Source organism: Chiloscyllium plagiosum, unplaced genomic scaffold (genome assembly GCF_037043375.1).
Source record: "Chiloscyllium plagiosum isolate Xiang-an unplaced genomic scaffold, Cpla_swu_hap1 HiC_scaffold_28, whole genome shotgun sequence".
Lineage (NCBI taxonomy): Eukaryota > Metazoa > Chordata > Chondrichthyes > Orectolobiformes > Hemiscylliidae > Chiloscyllium > Chiloscyllium plagiosum.
Window position 1 is genome coordinate 29,360,722 of NW_028270166.1, and position 21,835 is coordinate 29,382,556.

The 21,835-nt window shown below is 39.7% G+C and overlaps 1 protein-coding gene across 1 annotated transcript in view; it reads left to right on the top strand.

Moving 5' to 3' along the window:
- The window catches only part of ranbp3a (RAN binding protein 3a), a 110,291-nt gene that overhangs the window by 31,271 nt on the left and 57,185 nt on the right, over window positions 1-21,835 (top strand). Inside the window, exons 5-7 of the mRNA XM_043721086.2 lie at window positions 302-391; window positions 5,516-5,587; window positions 8,308-8,373. Of these exons, the coding sequence (XP_043577021.2) occupies window positions 302-391; window positions 5,516-5,587; window positions 8,308-8,373 (228 nt within the window). The remainder of the gene's footprint in view (window positions 1-301; window positions 392-5,515; window positions 5,588-8,307; window positions 8,374-21,835) is intronic.

Below are 21,835 nucleotides of genomic sequence, written 5' to 3' on the forward strand. Positions count from 1 at the left end.
ATCTTGTTTACAGGTTGTTGAAATTTAGTTGCCAAGATGGAGCTATGTTAAACCGAGACAGTTTTGTAAATTCACTGTTGAGAACTCTCTGAAAGTGGACTAAAAAAGGCAAATCTAGGCAATTTTAGTTCACTGGAAATTATTGAAGCCAATTATGGTGTCTATGTAGCTTACATGTAAATTTCTGGCTGCAAGTCAAAGTGTTACAGCTTTTCAAAGTAAGTTGCACTTACAGTTAGGTCTGCACTTTAAGCTTTTAAACATAATTATTTCTCTCCATGTCATAAATTTATTTCTTCAGATTCTGACAGAGATGATGGTAACTATCCTCCACCTGTGAAAAGAGAGAGATCATCATCTTTTACACAGGTGTTCCCACCTGCACAACCAGGTATGTTTCTTTTCCATGTGAGTGAACAAATGCTGAAACATTGCTTTCTTTTTATCTCTGATTGTCAGTTCATTTGGGTTATGCATTGACCAAACAAACACATTCTTCATTAGTTGGACTACAAGGAATTATTTGCAGGTCCTTGAGTAGACTTTGGTGTTGTTCCACATGCTTTGATTTTGAAGACCTGGTTCTCTATAAGTCTGTGTTTAATAATGGCCAGTTTGCGTGTTAACAAACTTTTCAACCAATACATATGGTTGATAATGCACTTGTCATATGAGGGAATATTGCATCTTGGTGTGAAAGTTTGCAGTGAAATATTGCAATTTACCAAATTCATTTGCTGCATAAATATAGCCTAGTTTTCTTCTTCAACCAGCTTCCTCCTAAGAAGAACTTTGGCTCTAATAATATTTCCTGAATCAATAATCTGCTCTGTTATTACAAATCATTGTTTCTTTGATGCGGTTCTGAAGGTGCCATCCGTTTCCACACCTTGATGCTGAATCTTTTGTGCAACAAGGTTGTCTTTTTCTATTGTAGTTGGCTTCATCTTCTGTATAAAATCAAGACCAAAAGAACTGCAGATCCTCCAAATCAAAAGTAGAAATTGCTGGAAAAACTCAGCAAGTCTGACAGCATCTGTGAAGATAAATCATTTAACATTTTGGATCTAGTGATCCTTTCTCATCTTCTGTACATTGTGCCTGAAGTATTTTTAACTATCAGTACTGATATCTTTGCCTCCTTCAAGTATACTTGATATGCAAAACTTGTATTAACTTCTCCAGAAAGATAATTATTGCAAAGGAGCTATGATCCATGAATGGAGATTCTTTACTTTTTGCATAAACCTCAGGTATCATTTGTCAGTAGTAATGTTCTCCTGAGTTTGTTGAGTTGTGTATACGTTTAGATTGCCTTATCCTCAAAGCTAATCATTTTGTTTCAGAAGGTATGAGCATAGCAATTATCATTAACTTAATATTGGAAGAGTTGTGTGTCATTTGTACCTTGCAAGCCAGATTCTTTTACAAGACAGATATAATTTACTAAATCATCAAATAAAAAATGACAAAAGAGGAGGAATTTCAGCAATTGCGGTGGTTCTGTTACTGGATGTTGAACTGGAGCTACTATTTTGTTTTCATTTAAGCTACCTAACACTTTCCTTTATGAAATGACAATGTAATTCATGTCTTAGAAGAAAGACTTGTATTAAGGTAGCTGTTCCCATGAACTCAGGATGTCCTCACTGTTAATAGGCTGTGATGTACTTTTGAAGTTTAATTACTGTCGGAAGGTAGGAGGCTTTCAATTTGTGTAATAATCATCAATTAATCTTTTTAAAGGTGCAGTTTTTAATTTTGCTTTTCCTGGCTGAATTTTTGAGAAAACAATTTGCCTTTCTCCAGGCAATTGTGTGTTTTTTTTCTCAAGGACAGTTCCAGGCAGGCTGGCTATTGCAAATTTCTTATAGCACTAATTGGTAGTGAAATTGCTAAGCTACCTATGATAGATTGCCACCTATTATTCGCACCATCATGGAAGTTTCAGAGATGAATCATCACATTGCAATTACCTGTTTTGAAGCATTAACTGCCAAAGATATTAGCCAATAGAGTCTGTCTAAGAATAAATAAGCTAAGTACTTTAAGGGCTCCTTGCCAGAAGAGAGGATATGACAATGCTGTACTAAAGATAGCCTGAAAAGCTGTATGCGTCCCTCATCTTTGTGACTTAATCTGTGAAAGTGACCATCCCTAAGAGAGAGCCAACTGTGGATCAAGATCTTTTAAAATGTGAAAATTTGCTCCAAGCAACTGGAGTCAAAAAATCTGGCCCTGGAAAAGCACAGCAGGTCAAGCAGCATCCGAAGAGCAGGAGAGTTGATGTTTTGGGCACAAAGTTTGCTCCTTGGATGCTGCCTGACCTGCTGTGCTTTTCCATCGCAAAAAGTTTTTAATCTGATCTGCAACATCTGCAGTCCTCACTTTCTCCATGCAACTGGGGATCAAGGAAAAGAACAGAACTAACCATAAGACGATAAGATGTAGGAGCAGAATTTGGACATTAATGCCATAGACTCTGCTCACCATTCGAGTACTCCTGATATGTTTCTCAATCATATTCTCCTGCTTCTTCATGTAACCTTTCATCCCCTCACTAATCAAGGACCTGTCTGTTTCGGAGTAGAATGCATTCAATGTCTTGGTCTCTACAGCATTCTGCAGTTTCTCCATCTCTGGCTGAAGGAATTCCTCCTTAACCTGGTTCAAAAGGATCGTCCTTTTAGTCTGATGCTGTACCCAAGGGTCCTGGTCTTCTCCACATCCACTCCATGCATGCCTAAACGTGTAGTAGTCCTCCCGTACCTGCGGGGGATACATTCCAGGATCTATTGCGGAAGGCCGAAACTGTGGATAGGAGCGAACCCATTCATTTAAATGGGAAATGTACTTCTCGGCAGCCTCCTGGTCCCTGGTTCTGGTGCCCTTTTATATGTTTGGGCCACGGGTAACTGAAACCGGGGAAAATTCCGCGGATATGGAGGTCACCCTGTATTCTTTAAGTTTCAATGAGATTCCCTCTCATCTTTCTAAACTCTCCTGAGTACAGAACCAGAACCCTCAACTATTTCTCATATGATGAGGCTTTGATTTCTGGAATCATTCTTGTGCACTTCCTCTGGATCCCCTCCAAAGTCAGCATATCCTTCTTAGAGATGGAGTCTAAAACCGCTCACAGTGTTCCAAGTGCAAGCTGACTACATCCAGTTGTTGAACTTGCTGACACAATTTGTATACTCTTTGGTTTAACTGACAAAAGAGTATACAATTTTCCATAGACTGTAAAAATCCTCATAACGCTACCCTCTTACACTGCCAAATGTACTTGTGTGTGTGCAGGCCCATACAAATCTGTGAATGTGTCAGAGTGTATGAATAGTGTCACATTACCTCATTTTTTTTAGATTGCGAAGTTAGTTTCTTAAAAATAATTATATCAATTTTTATTTAGCATAAGGAAAACTGAGTGAATTCTCCACTGTGTTGAAATGTAAAAAGAATTCACTTAAAGAATTCACAAAGCACATCCTCTCTCAATTCAAAAGCAAAAACCTGTTATGGTCAGATAGGAGTGGAAGAATCACTCCTCCTCACCACCTGTAGTTTTGGGATGAATGTTGACTAGGAAATCTGGGAGAGCTCGAACCTCATGAGATAATGGCATAGTTTCCTTTACAGCCAGCTAAAGCGGCAAAAGGGAACTCAGTTTGGCATCTTATTGGAAAGGCAGCATTTCAGCTGAAGCATCAGCTTGGAACGAGCATCAGCTCAAGAATCAAGTGTGTAACTTAAAGCCATAACCACCTATCTTATAGATGAGCATCAGCCAAGCAATGCTCATCTATAGAATCAAAGGAGAAATAAAATATACTCGGGTTTCTTGCAGTGCAGCTATTATAGTTAAAATAGAAAATTTATAACATCTGCTCTTCAATCCTGTAGTTTGTACTTTTGTTGGTGTGTAAAATCACAAGGCATAATTACACTCAAAAATATGTAATGAATTACAAGGTTCAATGCTGCATTCAGTTTAATGTTTCTGACATCAGTTAAGCAATATTATTAATGATTCACTGGTTTACTTTAAGAAAATCTCTTCTTGGTTGACTATCGATACAGCATATGTATGGCACAGAAGGAGACCGTTTGGCATGTCTGTGCTGGCTGCAAAAGAGCGCCTTTTCTGTTCTTGGTGCATTATGCTGTCGATTATGCCACTGCAAATGCTCAAATCCAATTCACTGACACTGCTTTTGACTATCTCCAGCTGCCTGTTTTCAGTCTTTCTGTCTGCCACATAGTTCTCATTTTAAACTTCCTTCTTGTAGGTATTGCTTGCAGGTCAGAAGTTGTGAAGTCACATTGACTATTTTAAAAAAATATTTATTGATTAGTATTAATTAATCCCCTTACAACATAAATCTCCACTTGAAACATTTAAAGTAATTACACATTTTCTTGAAATACTGCTTCTGGGTCACAAACTGTCGCACTAACCCACTCTTTATAGGACTGGCACATTGAATACTGAATTGGGAGCACTTTTAAGGCAATTGGATGAACTGAGTTAGGACTTTAATTATCAACGATGTGTGGATAGTGGAACTTGTCAATATCTATATGGTTAAAGTTTCTTTAGAGAATGACCACTACCTAAAATATTGAAGGTTCTGCATTTTTTAGTCAACCTTCATCTTTATTTTCTTCCGAGCTGGACTCCCAGTTACTGCCATAATGATCGTTCACAGTAACTTCAGGTTTTCCAACCGAATCATAAAGCCATTTTGAGATTTCTGTTTTCCAAATAATGCACAAGTATAGTTCAAGAAAATTTTTGATATGCAGGCTAATTGAAAATCCAATTTGATTTTCAACTTTACCAATAAGAGTAAGAATCTCTTGCATAAACTGTCAGAAATTTATACATCTTTTAACAGTGATATCCTGAACAAGCTGCAATAGATGACCAGTTTAAATTAAAATGCACTACTTTGCCAACAGGTCAGACTTTTATTGAAATGAGAGATATCATTACTATTCTAAGATAAAGGCATATTTTAAAATTAAATTCTCAATTAGAGTCATAGAGATGTACAGCATGCAAGCAGACCTTTGGGTCCAATTTGTCCATGCCGACCAGATATCCTAGCCTAATCTAGTTACATTTGCCAGCGCTTGGCCCATATCCATCTAATCTTTTCCTATTCATACACCCATCCAGATGCCTTTTAAATGATGAAATTAGTTGTGTTTTGGCCCAGTAATGACATTCTAAAATGTCATAGATAACAAATGATACTAAGTTAATCCCAAAAGCTTCAGCATGTTCTGTCATTGTTTGGTGATCCAAACAACAGTGTATTTCAGGATTGGTATATTTCCCAGACCAATAACCATTTTGCTTGTGCTAGTGACACCGCAGTCCTTTTCCTTAACTGTAAAAGCTTAATAAGGATTGAAAGGAAAGGCCATTACTGGGTAGTTTGCAAATTGGGATTCTTAAAATTGATGTGATCTGTTCATATTCACTGTTGCTTTCTTTATCTTCCAGTTCCAAAGAATAATGTCTTTATGCCATTGAGTTTCTGCCAGGCAGCGGCCAGCAACTCTGACTCGGAACCAGGTAAATCCCATGTTTCAACAATGGGAAGCATTTCCCTTTGCTTAACCCTCTTCTGTGCTTCACTTGTTCCCCTCCATAAAGCTTTGAGAAGCTATCCTGTGGTGCTGTGCATTTTGTAGAATGTTCAACGTACTAGTTCTGCAAAGAAATGGTTAGGTAAGTCTGGTTGTAATAGAGTGGTTGTTATGGGGGACTTTAACTTGCCAGATATTGACTGGGAAAGCTATAGCTCGAGTTTGTTAGATGGGTCGGTGTTTGTCCAATGTGTGCAGGAGGGTTTCCTGACACAATATGTAGACAGGCCAACAAGAGGTGAGGCCATACTGGATTTGGTTCTGGGTAACGAACCAGGCCAGGTGTTAGAATTGGAGGTAGGTGAGCACTTTGGGGACAGTGACCACAATTCGGTGACTTTTACTCTAGTGATGGAGAGGGATAAGTGTGCACTGCAGGGCAAGAGTTATAGCTGGGGGCAGGGAAATTATGATGCGGTGAGGCACGACCTAGGATGCGTGGCTTGGAAAAGTAGGCTTCAAGGCATGGGCACAATTGATATGTGGAGCTTGTTCAAGGAGCAACTATTGAGTGTCCTTGATAAGTATGTACCTGTCAGGCAGGGAGGAAAGGGTCGTGTGAGGGAGCCGTGGTTTAATAAGGAATTGGAATCCATTGTTAAATGGAAGAGGGCGGCCTATGTAAAGATGAGGCATGAAGGTTCAATTGGGCCGATTGATAGTTATAAGGTAGCCAGGAAGGATCTGAAGAGAGAGCTAAGAGCAGCAAGGAGGGGACATGAAAAGTCCTTAGTTGGTAGGATTAGGGAAAACCCTAAGGCTTTCTATAGGTACGTCAGGAATAACAGAATGACTAGGGTAGGAATAGGTCCAGTCAAGGATAGTAGTGGGAAGTTGCGTGTGGAGGCTGAAGAGATTGGGGAGACACTGAATGAATACTTTTCGTCAGTATTCACTCAGGAACAGGACATTGTTGCCGATGTGAATATTGAGTCACAATTAATTAGAATGGGCGGCTTTGAGGTATGTAGGGAAGAGGTGTTGGAAATTCTGGAAAGGGTGAAAATAGATAAGTCCCCTGGGCCTGATGGCATTTATCCTAAGATTCTCTGGGAAGCAAGGGAGGAGATTGCAGAGCCATTGGCCTTGATTTTTATGTCCTCGTTGTCTACAGGAATAGTGCCAGTAGACTGGAGGATAGCAAATGTGGTTCCCTTGTTCAAGAAGGGGAGTAGGGATAACCCTAGTAACTATAGGCTGGTGAGTCTCACTTCTGTTGTGGGCAAAGTCTTAGAGAGAATTGTAAGGGATAGGATTTATGAACATCTGGATAGGAATAATGTGATCAAGGATAGTCAGCATGGTTTTGTGAAGGGCAGGTTGTGCCTCACAAACCTTATTGAATTCTTTGAGAAGGTGACTAAGGAGGTAGACGAGGGTAAAACGGTAGATGTGGTGTATATGGATTTTAGTAAGGCGTTTGATAAGGTTCCCCATGGTAGGCTACTGCAAAAAATACGGATGTATAGCATTGAGGGTGAGTTGGAGGTTTGGATTAGGAATTGGCTGGCTGGAAGAAGACAGAGGGTAGTAGTTGATGGTAAAGGTTCATCTTGGAGTGCAGTTACTAGCGGTGTTCCGCAAGGATCTGTTTTGGGACCATTGCTGTTTGTCATTTTTATAAATGACGTGGAGGAGGGGCTAGAAGGTTGGGTGAGCAAGTTTGCGGATGATACGAAAGTCGGTGGAGTTGTTGACAGTGAGGAAGGATGTGTCAGGTTACAGCGGGATATAGATAAGTTGCAGAGCTGGGCAGAAATGTGGCAAATGGAGTTCAATGTGGGTAAGTGTGAGGTGATTCACTTTGGTAAGAGTAACAAAAAGACGGGGTACTGGGCTAATGGTCGGATACTTGGTAGTGTGGATGATACATGGTGTCCATGTACACAGATCTCTGAAAGTTGCCACCCAGGTAAATAGTGCAGTGAAGAAGGCATATGGCGTACTGGCTTTTATTGGTAGAGGAATTGAGTTCCGGAGCCCTGAGGTCATGTTGCAGTTGTATAAGACTCTGGTGCGGCCGCATCTGGACTATTGTGTGCAGTTTTGGTCGCCATACTATAGGAAGGATGTGGAGGCACTGGAACGAGTGCAGAGGAGGTTTACCAGGATGTTGCCTGGTATGGTAGAAAGATCGTATGTGGAAAGGCTGAGGCACTTGGGGCTGTTTTCATTGGAGAAAAGAAGGTTTAGGGATGACTTGATAGAGGTGTACAAGATGATTAGGGGTTTAGATAGGGTTGACCATGAGAACCTTTTTCCACGTATGGAGTCAGCTATTACGAGGGGGCATAGCTTTAAATTAAGGGGTGGTAGGTATAGGACAGATGTTAGGGGTAGATTCTTTACTCAGCGAGTCGTGAGTTCATGGAATGCCCTGCCAGTAGCAGTGGTGGACTCTCCCTCTTTATGGGCATTTAAACGGGCATTGGAGGCATATGGAGGATAGTGGGCTAGTGTAGGTTAGGTGGGCTTGGATCAGCGCAACATCGAGAGCCAAAGGGCCTGTACTGCGCTGTATTTTTCTATGTTCTATGAATGTAAATCTTCTACGATGTGTGATGAGTAAATTTGCTCTGCTGCTGTATTCTTTGATATGCTGCTTTATAACATCCACAGACTTATTCAGTTTTCATTTCACTTTAGATGAGAAGAATGTTGGCTTTCGGCTGAAACCTCCAACTTTAATCCATGGCCAGGCTCCCAGTGCTGGTGAGTACTGTTAACTGTTGTCATAAAGAGACTGGTACTTGGCAGTCTAATGCCTTCCAGGTCTTGTGCCTGAAGTGTTGAATTACTGGACCAAGGTATGACAATGCTGTCTCCACGAGATACTATACCAGAAGCACCATGTATATAATAGGTATGCCTGCTTTTGTTACAACAGGAAGTGTATGGAGCACTGTCTTGACCCCCCCCCCCCCCCCCATATTCACTGTGACCACAGGATCATCTGTCCAGACTAGCACCCCATCCATGCACCAAGCAACCTGAGCAGAGCCTCCCTCAGCGCTAAATAAACTGATCCCACCTCCTCCAACTCCCTAGAGTTCTGGGTCTCAGTCATTAGGCTTGAAGTACCTGTCTGTCCTGGGTCCTGTCATGAGCAATATTTCCTGTTGCAGCAGTAGAAGACTGCCAGCCCCCATTTTGCAAATTGACGTATACTTGAGCTTTTATCATCTCATTCTTCATTTTGTTGGAGGTCGCATATAGGCATGGATTGAGATTGGATGACTAACATCAATCGAAGTGTAGACATAAATTGGTCTTTTTCAGGTTGACAAGATTAACAAGTGTGTCCCACTGGGTTTGCTACTGGTAGTTCAACTGTTTCCAATTTATATAAATGACTTAGATGAAGGGATGGAATGCACAACTACCAAATTTGCAGATGACACAAAGATAGGTAGGAAAATAAAATGTGACAATGACATAAGTATGCTAGAGGTATAGGTTAAGTGAGTGGGCAAATATGTAGCATTTGAAGTATAATGTGAAAAAATGTGAAGTTGTCCGTTTTGACAGGAAGATTAAAAGAGAAGCACATGATCTAAATGGTGAGAGAATCATGAAATCTCTACAGTGGAGGCAGGCCATTTGGCCCATTGAGTCCACACCAACCCTTCAAAGAGTATCCCACCTACACTCTATCCCTGTAACCTCACATTTCCCATGGCTAATCCAACTCGCCTGCACATCCCTGGATACTAAGGGCAATTTAGCATGGCCAGTCCACCTAACTTGGACGTCTTTGGACAGTGGAAAGAAATTCATGCAGACACGGAAAGATTGTGCAAACTCCATATAGACGGTCACCTGAGGGAGGAATCAAACCCAGGTGGCTGGCACTTTAAAGCAGCAGTGCTAACCACTGAGTCACTGTGCCGCCTCTATGAGTGTGCTGCCTCTAAGAAGTGTGCCCTTCTTCATGAATCACAAAACGTTAGTATGCAAGTAATTAGGAAAGCTAATAAAATGTTTTCATTTATTACAAGGGCATTTCAACAAAACTTTGGGAGGTTATGCTTTAGTTGTACAGAGCACTGGTGAGACTATACCTCGAGTATTGTGCACTGAATTGGTCACCTTACCTGAGACTTTATAAAGTTCTGGTTAGGCCCCATTTGGAGTACTGTGTCCAGTTTTGCTCCCCACACCTCAGCGTGTCCAGCGGAGATTCACAGGATGATCCCTGGAATGGTAGGTCTAACATACGAGGAATGGCTGAGGATCCTGGGATTGTATTCATTGGAGTTTAGAAGATTAAGGGGAGATCTAATAGAAATTTACAAGATAATACATGGCTTGGAGAGGGTGGACGCTAGGAAATTGTTTCCATTAGGCGAGGAGACTAGGACCCGTGGACACAGCCTTAGAATTAGAGGGGGTAAATTCAGAACAGAAATGTGGAGACATTTCTTCAGCCAGAGAGTGGTGGGCCTGTGGAATTCATTGCCGCAGAGTGCAGTGGAGGCTGGGACGCTAAATGTCTTCAAGGCAGAGATTGATAAATTCTTGATGTCGCAAGGAATTAAGGGCTATGGGGAGAATGCGGGTAAGTGGAGTTGAAATGCCCATCAGCCATGATTGAATGGCGGAGTGGACTCGGTGGGCCGAATGGCCTTACTTCCGCTCCCATGTCTTGTGGTCTTATGGTAAAGAAGGATGTGAATGCTTTAAAGGCAGTTCAGAGAAGATTTCCTAGATTAATACCTGGATTGGGCAGGCTGTCTTATGAGACAAAGTTGGAAGGCTCAGCAAGTATCCACTGGAGTTTGAAAGAGTAAGGCATGACCTAACTGAAAGGTCTAAGATGCTGAGGGGATCTTGATTGGGTGGATGTGGAAAGGATGTTGCCTCTTCTGGGATATGGTTTAAAGTTCCTGTCCCTAAATTGTATGACTATGTGAATGTTCAGTATTGCAAGTGTGAAGTGAGAGTTGTATATTAGGCAAAATGTTTCCAGTGCTGTTTCTTGACAGGAAAGACATGCCACTCTGCACTCTGCTCAAAACTGCACGTGATTATGAGGCATATGGAGCTATGTATAGCACTGATTTTAGCTACATCATGCCTAATTTGAAAACTGGTGAGATTTTTGCCTCAAGTCGGCAAAAATTGGTATGGATGTTGTGGCTTTCAAACAAATTTTAAAAATTCTGAATTAAAATGAAAAATACAAAATCTATTCCATCTATCCTACTTTAACGTGTTTTGTGTAGAACTGTCAGAAATCTAAATCTTTGTTACTTGTTACTCACCCACTGAAATGCCACAACAACAGCAATTTTGGCTCAGAATTCATCAAATTAATATTTTCTTTTCATGAGTGCTAAAAGTATATTGTAGAGGAGAAGCACCAGTTCTAAAGTTTACTTATGACTTAAAAAGAAAGAAAATTGTCTTGGAGTGTGGTGAAAATATGCAACATTGCTTTCTTCTGAAGTAATTTGTACTTCAACTTGCTTAATAATATGCATATGGAATGTTAAAAAGAAACTTTAAAGTAATTGCCAGATTCAGGAACTGCTATATTGGTATATCCAGCTGGAAACTGGTAACGTGCTTCAAATAGCAAATTATTGATCTGATGCATTGTCTAAATATTTCTGCAGCATGTTTCTGTGCAAACTGTTAGATATTTAAATTATCAGATATTTTGTGATCTTTAATATGCATTCAGTTTGATTTTTATGGAAGCTGAAATGATTTAATCAACATGTTAGTACAGATGTTTACAAGCTTGTCCTATTGCTACAAGAGACTGGTGTGCACAAGTGATTATGCTGTACTCAGCTGTCAACAGGTCTAAATATCAATCTCAGCTTGTTATCTTTGTAATGTGTTCCTCAGAGACCTGCTACCTGCGTGATTGTAGCAAGAATTTATGTACATGGGTCTAGTTGTATTTGCTGCAAGACAAGAAATACTTTTAAACTGTTTGAATGTTAGGATGTCTAATACTGGTAAGTGCTGGAAGAAAACTATTCATGAATGACACATTTCAGTTTTGGAGAAAATTGTACAATTTTCCACTGAGTACATTACCTGAGACTTACATTTAGGCTAATCTGGTTCACAAAAGAATCTTCACAGCATGAATTAACTAATTAGTTTGAGGTTTTTTGATGCCTCTTTAGTACTTGTGTTTTCCCTAACTTTGCAGCACTGATGTGACATTGAAACAGTATGGAATCAATTATTTAAAAATAGCATAAATTATGAATAATATTGTTGTATTTTTCACTCCGAGATGGTGCTACTTCATCGGTTGTGCTGTGTGAGCAGTATGCACAGCTAGCATTACTTGAGGGTGAGAAGCTTTACAGTGAGTACTGTAACGTAAATTGTTTGTTTAATATTGTGAGAGTTCTTCTGACCAATCTTTAGGCATTCTTTTTTTAGGCAGCAAGTTTCTAAAGGCGATATCAACGTCATTGTATTATCTATGCAAGCAGGTCTTAGCAAGATCTAAGTACAGATTTGAATTTTGATTTTACTTAGGTTCCATGACTTTGTTTTCCATCTGATTTGTCTTTTGACGTTCTAAGATTGTGTATCACAATATGTAAAGAAAACCTATTTGCAAAGAGTGCAGCATTACTCTAATTAATGCAATAATACTGTTAAATTTGATACAAAGATACATTATGTAGGATGTCGGGACATTGGATGTTGTAGTACAGAAGAGAAAGGTTTGTAGTGTGAACTGTGCTTTTTCTTGTCGGGAACCACTAGTCTAATTCTCCTCACCAACTGCTCATAATATTTATTTTTTATTTACATGTTCAATCTTCAATAAACTAATTTTACATTGTTTGAGGCAAAATTTACATTCTAACTTCCCACTATGAAAACATCATTTTGAATTACCAGAAAGCCATAATACAGGACCATTGGGTTTGCTGTGCCATTCGATCATGGCTAATATGTTTCTTAGCCCTCTTCTTTTGCCTTCATCTTGGAACCCTTCATTCCTTTACTAGTCAAGAGCTTTTCTACCTCTGTCTTAAAGGCATTCAAATAACTTGGCTTCAGCAGCCTTCTGTGGTAATAAATTCCACAGATTAACCACCCTTTGGTTGAAGAAATTCCTTCTCATCTCCTTTCGAAAGCATTGTCCTTTCACTCTGAGACTGTGCCCCTGGGTCCTAGTTCCTCCCTGAAAGCATCTTCTCCAGGTCTCTCTGTATTCTGTAAGTTTCAGTGAGACTCTCCCCCCACCCCGCCCCATCCTTCTAAATTCCATTGAGTACAGACCCAGAGCCCTCATATGTCAAGCCCTTCATTCTTGAGATCAGGCTTGAAAACTTCTTCTGGATGCCCTGCAGACGAGCAGATCCTCCTTCAGGTACAGAGCCCAGTACTGCTCACAAATACAGTCTCACCCGAGTCTTATACAGCCCTTCTCTTGGGCTCTGGTCCTCTTGAAATGAATTTGCCTTCATTTGCCTTCCTAACTGTCAACTGAACCTACATGTTAGGACTAGTCTAGAACCCCCAAGTTTCTTTGTGCTTCAGATTTGCCCATTTTAAAAAGTAGCCTTCATTTAGAAAGTAGTGTACATCTTTACACTTCAAAAGTGCATAACCTCATGCTTTCCCATATTGTATTCCATCTCCCACTGTTTTACCAAGTCCTTCTACAGCCTCCCTGCGTCCTCCATACAACTTGCCCCACCACTTGTCTTTGCGTCATCTACAAACGTAACAACAATGCCCTCAGTTCCTTTGTCCAGATCAATATAACACAACTTTAGTAGTTGTGGTCCTAACACACTCTGTGGAAATCCACTAGTCACTGGCTGCCATCCTGAAAAAGACCTCTTTACTCCATTCTCTGCCTTCTGCCAGTCAACCAATCCTCTCTTTATTCCAGTGCCTTGCCCTAGCACCATGGCTTCTTATTTACCAGTCTCCTGTGTGGCACCTTTGTCTAATTAGCTCATTGCTGCCTCAAGGAATTCTAACAGATTTGTCTGGCATGACCACCCCTTGACAAAAGCTGACTCAGCCCTATTTTATCATGCACTTCCAAGTACTGTGTAATCTCATCCTTAATAATGACTCTAAAATCTTACCAGTGACCAAGATCAGGCTAACTGCTCGTAATTTCCCACTTGTCCCTTCTTCCCTTCTTGAACAGGAGTGTTACATTTTAATTACTTTTGTAGTTTTAACAGATTTTGAACCTCGTCACTAACTTTTTATCTATTGGATCTCATCGTACCCTTCATAATTTTGAACTCATAGATGTTATCCACTTTACTAGATTTCTCTCATTGGCCAACTTTTTGATGTTCTGTCTAAATTGATGAGAATATTGTCATGACCTTTTCATGCCTGAGGAATCATTTTTGAAATTTTGAGATCCAACAGTCTCCCCCATCTCATTGTTATTTTGGAACATAAATATGGGGAGCAGAAACCAGTTGTCTTCCGCATAGATGAACAATTTCAATTGTATTTGCATGTGAACTGTAAATCTCCAGTATTTTGGTGACGGCATCGGTCGACAATTTCCAAAGTGTAATCTTTCAGTAGTATATTTCTGACGCTCTCTGAAAACTCTTAATCATGTTGGTCTATGCTGTTGACAGACCAGCTTCTTTGTAGATTGGGGATTCTGATGTGCCTAAAACTCAGGAGAATTTATAACATGGAAGTAGGCCATTTGCTCCAACCATTCAATATTGGTTCTAAATTCTTCATGTAAGAAATAGTATTAATCCCACGTGTTAGTTCTGTGCCATATGTTTTCATTGCTCTTACTTTCAGCCACCTACCCTTCAATATTGATGTGGTTTCTATTTCAATGACGAATTCTAGTGCTTTATTCTACAACTTCATTAGATGTGTACCCTGAATTCCTTTCTTTTAGTTTATCATCTATGTACAGAAAATTAACAGCTTTTGATAATTTTCTACTTCATAATCAAATCATTTATTATTTTTTCTAACAGTAACATCTATGGGCTTGCACATCTTTGTTTTTCCACAACCAGGCTGCATCACAGTAAATTTTCACAGTATCCTCTCTATTGCCTGCTGGTTGCATAACTCTGTTGTGTTGCATGTGTAGGGTTGCCCTTAAATGTTCTGTGTATAATTTTCTTGCTGCAGAATTCAAAACATGCAATTCTGTAATATTTAATTTTGTAAAAATCGAGGTTGCCAACCAGAGAACATTATAGTGATGTTTTCTTGCAGTTGTGGAATATATTATGATACAAATGGTACATAATTGAAGAAAAAATGTTAATGTAGAATTGTTGTTTGGGTGTAGAGAGTTTGAGTATCCCTTTTTTTTAAAAAAAGGCACATATTATCAAAACTTTTCATCTTGTATTTATCAGGACAATTTCCAAAAAATATTATTGTAAGGAGAAAACAACATTTATATTGTATGAGAGCAGAGTGCTAAATTGTTGGCAAGTGGAGTTTGATTGGTAGAGACAATGAAAATTGTACCAGATGATGACTGACAGTTAAGCTGCAAAGTCTTGCTTCCATTTTAAACCAGGCAGGCTGACTCTGATTGATCAAAGTATTGGCCAGTCAAATGAACCAGAGAATGGCTGTCACCTATTTTGTTGAGTTGAAACAGCCAGACACTATGTGTGCACATGTTCTTTCTGACTGCAAAGAACAGGGCCCTATGTATTAATGTATGTAACTTCTATTACACCCAGGTGCTCAGTGTGTGCCGTATTTATGGACTTGGAACAAAATTAACATAATATAAAATTTAACAGAATTTCAAATGAATGTCACCTTTCATCAGACAGTTTATATAATCAATTAAAATTGTCAACATTTTCCATTTCAACAAGGTATTTCTGATATTAATTTGCCTAAACTTTGATAGCATTTTACTTTAGCATAATTATCAGTGATGGGAAGTGAATATTTGAAAAGGATAGAATGGCATTAAAGTAGTGTATTTTAATTTTATATTTTGGTTATTGGCATCTGTAGAAACCATTCTTGTTAGTGGTTATAAGCAAATAATTTATCTATTCTATTTGCAATTATTTTGATTTGGAATAGCTAGATCGTAAGATTTCTTATGATCTAGCTAGTAGACCAGTGCTTCACTGCCCACTTCACATTCAATGACAAGACCTACAAACAAATCAATGGAACACCCATGGGGTCTCCAATATTGGGCTTCTTGAGCAGAGTCGTCCTCCCCACTATTCAACCCAAACTTTGGGTCCGCTACATGGATGACACGTTTGTCATCACAAAATGGAACAAATTAGAGGAAACCTACATCATCAACTATATCCTTACTGGCATGCATTTCACAAAAGAGGAGGAGAACAACAACAGACTCCCCTTCTTAGATGTCACAGTGGAATGAACTGCTAATTGAGAACTTCAGACCAGCATCTACAGGAAGGCAACACATACAGACCAGATACTCAACTACAGAAGCAATCATCCCAACACCCACAAACTGAGCTGTATCAGGACATTATTTAAATGGGCCACAATACACTGCAGCACCAGGAACTATGAGCGGCAGAAGAAAAATACTTATACAGTGAATTCAAGAAGAACGTACCCAATAAACACAGTCCACCAATTCCTAAACAAGAAATCCAAACAAGCAGACACAACATGCCCATAAACCCTAGCCACATTACCATACATCAAAGACATCTCTGAAATAACTAACAGACTACTCCGACCCGTTGGCATCATGGTAGCCCACAAACCTATCAACACACTTAAACAGAGGCTGCTGAACCTCGAGAAACCTATACAAACATCCTGCAAAACGAATGTTATTTACAAAATACCATGCAAGGACTGTAAAAAACACTACATTGGACAGACAGGTAGAAAACTAGCCACCAGGATACACGAACACCAACTAGCCCCCAAAAGAAATGACCCACTATCACTGGTATCCTTACGTACAGACAAAGAAGGACACCACTTCGACTGGGACAACAGATCCATCCTAGGACAGGCTAAACAGAATCATGCACGGGAATTCCTAGAGATCTGGCATTCAACTGGAACTCCATCAATAAACACATCGATTTGGACCCAGTTTACCAACCTCTGAGAAAAAGAACCGGAAATGATATCACCCACCTTAAGAGACCAAGACACACAAATAGAAAGCGAGGCATAATACCAGTGCTTCACCGGAGGCTCACTGATGATGTTACCTAGCATGGTGATAAATCGTCTGAAAACAAACATTCCAGCTCTGCGAGCAAACTTACAGCCTATCCAGAAACTGTTCAGGCATGTAATTTTCCTGTAAAATGGTGTAAAATTTAAAATAATTTGCAAGTTTTGTTGAAATGCATGCTTAATCTTTGTTATAGAATAGTGCTCCCACTGACATGAGTGATGGAAAAATTCTATAGTGTCCCCCACCAGACCCTCGCTGCCACTTGAAATTCTTCAGCATGAAAATGTCTAGGAAACCTAAGGGACTAAACTTTGATAAGTAGCTAGTCGATTCTGCAGGAGTAGATTGTCATTGTATGTTGAGACCTTGGAAAGTTCCTGGTGCAACTGACTCTGCAGGAATTGCCTGGAAAAATTTGAATTTTCGTGGGGCCGTTGCCAAGCGTGTGGAATCCTCTGAAAAAGATTTCCAGAATCAGATATCAGAGGATTCTGATCATTTAAGCTAAGTAGTTACACAAGAAAAGTTATAGGATTTCAAAATCTATTCTAACTTCAGGGTAACTATTAATTTGAGCCCCTGATGCTCCTCATTCCAACCTCAGCAAATGTCTAAAACAATCTCTGCACCTCCCTAACTTTTCCAAGCCACCACTGGGCTCACTCTCTTCTCCACCAGACCACCGTGGCCTATTACACTGTCTCCACATGTCCTCAACCTGGCAACCACTTCAACTGACCCCACCTATCCGAAGCTCTCATCGACATATCTGGCACCTTCCTGACATCCACTGGACTCCCTACCGGGTGCCATACCTAACCCCATAACTCTCCTGGCACCTAGATCCCTTACCCACCAGCCAACTAATCTCCTCACTTCCATGTCTGACTACTTGCCTTGTGTGGTTAACTATTCTCAACAACTGTCCAATAAACTGGAGTAGGATGCAAATACTGTTGATAAATGTGGCACAGGTGAGAAAGGTTCCCATGCTGATAGACTCTGTTGCAGGCTACAAGCATTCCTGTATTGTGTCTGCCATTTTGTAACAGCTTCTGTTAAGGAAATTTGAGTGCATAACTAATCAAAAAACAATTGTGTATTTTCTTATCTGGTTATGGTCGTGTGTAGGATTTTTGATCCTGATTGGAAAATCGGGACTGTGTACTTTGTGCTCATGTTGCTTGTTTGCAGAATCCAGGAAAAAGGCTTATGAAATGGACTAAGCTTTGTAGGAAGGCCTGTGTCATGTGTGTCAAATAATCAGAACAAAATAGAATGAGATGTCTCAATTTCTTGTCACACTAAAAATGTTACTTTCCTCCTGGGACTGCTGTAATATTACAGTAAGGTGATTTTAAGTTTCAGAGAGGAAGTGAGTCATACTAGTAAGCTTTTCCATAAATAATTATTTAACCTTAAGGTGTTTTATAACGCATGGGCCCTATCTACAACCACAGTCAAGAAGAATAACTTTTTATTGATATAAAAATGGCTAGCAAAGGTTATTCCTTAAAATAATTCATTTAAAGGAAAATTCAAGTTGGAGTTAGTTTGAGTGTTAAGTTCTTCTTTCTGAGATTCTTACGCACTTGATGCAACTGCAATCTGCCAACTTCTGTGCACAACAACCAAATTTCATTAAGCAAATGCAGTACAAGCTGTGGAGAAACTCTTAACACTCTTTGCCATGCTTGTGAAGCATGTCGAGAAGTCTCTCCGAACAATGGAAACAGTCCTTTATACAAAATCTTTACATCGCAGTCAGTGATGCCCACAGGACAACCCAAGCCACTGCCTCAAGTCACATGCCACTCAAGACGCAGTGCAGTGACTACATCATTTCCAGAAACAATATAACGTAAATCATCCCTTAAAGGTCAAATCTGTTGCAAATTTTTTTAACTACAGGGAATAGTCAGATATTCAGCTGTGATGTTCTTATTGATTTTGAACAGGATGATGATGCAAATGTAAATTATCTATGAATAATAGGAGATGGCCATGTAAATGGCTCTGAATTGCAAGGGATGGGAATGTAAATTCCTTACAATGTACTTGTAAGTCAGCGACATTCCACCCTAGCTTCAGGACATCCACTTTCCTGTAGGTCAGCAGAGCAAATTGACTCTTTAATATCACATTTCCTCCTTTTATCATTCCATGATAACCACCTAGATGGCACTACAGTCTCCTTCATAAGAACATGCAATGATTATAAAACAAAAATTACTAGTTCACGCAGTAGATAAGATCCTCAGGATCTCCCACGTGGAAAAAACTTTCACCAGTAAAACTCTTAAATCCACAGTCCTTAGTGACCACTCCACACCCTCCAAGTTGTGTGGAAACGAACCAGTTATCCAAAATCTCCTTCAGTAATGTTCAACCTGAAAACAAAATCCAGTCTGTTCTTCTCGCCACTCCACGGAGAAATCTGAATTCTTGGATGAGGGCAGTTAAATCCTTAATAAAATCGACAAAACTTTCATCCTTGCGAAGATGCTTTAGATGGAGGATACCAGCACATCTAAGCATGAAGTGCGGCAGTTGCAGTAGCAGGTTAGGTGAACGCAGCATTCTTTGCTGCTTTTGTTCCTGCTCTGCTGTCAATTATAACAAAGCCAACTGGCTGTTTTGATGTTAGCTTGATCAGTGAACCTTCATACCCCTTAAATGATTGAAAGCGAAGGTAAAGCTCGTGTGGTTTAATATCCATAGGAAGACACTGACAAAAAGCGCACAGACCTCTTCACCGTTGTTAGCTTCTTCACTTCTCATGCTCATAACTGGGGAGCTGATTGAATCCATTGGATCAGGTTATGGAGGGGCTGGTCATGGTCCGAAGACATGCTTTATCTGTGAATGGAGAAACTCTAGAGACTATGTTCACTGCTGCACGTATCTTTGCATTTTCTCTTTAATTCCTTCCTTGTCAAGGTAGCTATTAGTATGAAGATAGTCACACATTTAACTACGCTAAATTGTCTGTCTATTTCAACATTCTCAATCGTGTTGAAGTCTGTTACTCTTTTCACTATTTATGACATTATCACGTTTTACAATCCATAAACTTCTAAATTGTACTGCCTAAATAATTCTGTCATTTATAAACAGCAATCAATGATCCTAAAATCAAACCCTCGGGGGAACCCATTCAGGTTATTCAAAAATGATTTTCCTTCGACAAATTAATATTTCACTACTGTGAAAGCTGTCAGGAAAAGTATTTCAAAAATCTGCAACAGCAAGAAAACAACAGAACATTTCCTGTGCTTCGCCATTGAAAAGGCAGTTTCCGTTCAAATTTAAATCTCAAATATTCATGGTAAACAAATGCAGAATATATTAAAATATGTTCTCCAAATGAAACTTCTCAAATAAAACAGTCGAAGTTACTTTGGTTGCAGATCAGTACCTGTACAGCTTTGGTAGAGATCAAGATTCTTTGCATTTGTGACATGAAAGGGGCCAATGAAGTTTTCTTTGGAACAATAATTGAAAGAACTTAACGTTTTCTAAAATTTTAACAAAGCGTCAAAATTAAAATGCACTCTTCTGTTTGTGAACACTCTGCATTTAAAAAAGCAAAGTTATTTTAATACAATACTCTCATTTGGCTAAAGCATGGCCACTGACACCGTTGTTTTGCTTTTAAACAGACATTGTAGAATTTCAAACAAATCGGTGTTCAAGGCCCTCAATCAATTTGTTTTAAGGTTACATGTTTGATAATTTAAAAAGGGGCATAATGTTGTATAATATTAATGTAAAAACATAATCTGCCCTTTAACATAGCCCACAAATCGCGTCAAATTGAAATCCTGATTCAAATAAGGCAAAACAGTTACTTAAAAGGATTTTCTGAACCAGTACTTTAACAAACCAAAATATTTAAATGTCAAACACTTCCAGTATGGCATAATTTATATTGAAACTTCCTTTTTCGACCCAAGTATTTGTACAACCTTAATCTCAGTGTTTCACTTTTTTTTCCACACCCTCTCGATGAAATTACACTTATAAAAAGAGAAAGCCTTCACAGTGGACCACACAGCGCCACTGTCCAAGCCACTCCTCTTCCCCAGAAGAAAGATTTATCAAGTCCAAGCCCAGAGACTGAGACTTCCACAACAAAAACCCAGACAAAGCTTCCCTGGTAGTTAATGTACTTTACGACCGACTCCACTTTCTCCCCTTTTCCCGGTGACGCTACGTTGTCCTAAATGTACTTCCAAGGGGAGGTGTGGGGGATAAAGGTGATAACTTTAAGAAGTACCAAATTTTGTTTAGGTGTTTTTCTTTGAAGTTTTGTTTTGCTCCCGAGCCTCAAACCTCATGTCTATAGTCTCCACACTCACTTCAGGGTCTTGACATTCACATGGGGGATCTCCCCTCTTAACAACCGATCTAAGACTGGGTGATAGAGACAGATGCAGTTATTACATTTTATTTTTTGCACTATCCTCTAGAGCCTCAAACCTCCCTACTAGAGGACTCCAGCCCCCTTTTCCCGGGAGACTGTAGCCCGAATTCTCAATAACTTATGATTCTGAAAGCAAACTCATCGGCGTGCAACGGCATAATTTACCTTCACCACAGAGTCTGAGGGGTCAACTGAGTGGTAGGTTAAAGAGAGAGATCAAGGTAAATCGTACCTCGTGGACCCAACTGTCTTACACAACCGGCACTCAAACGATCACTTATTCAGTCCACCTAGAAGCTCTGTGTATGTTGGAATCCCACCGCTGCCACCAAATGTTAGGTTCCTTTTTTCTTGAGATTCTTGCACACTTGATGCAACTGCAACAAGCCAACTTCTGTGAACAACCAACGTTTATTAAGCAAATACAGTACAAGCTGTGGAGAAACTCTTAACGCTCTTCACTGTGCTTGCGAAGCATGTCAAGAGGTCTGTCCGAATGGCAAGGGATGGCCATGTAAATTCCTTACAATGTACCTGTAAGTCAGAGGCATCCCATCCTAGCCTCAGGGCATCCACTTTTCTGCAGATCA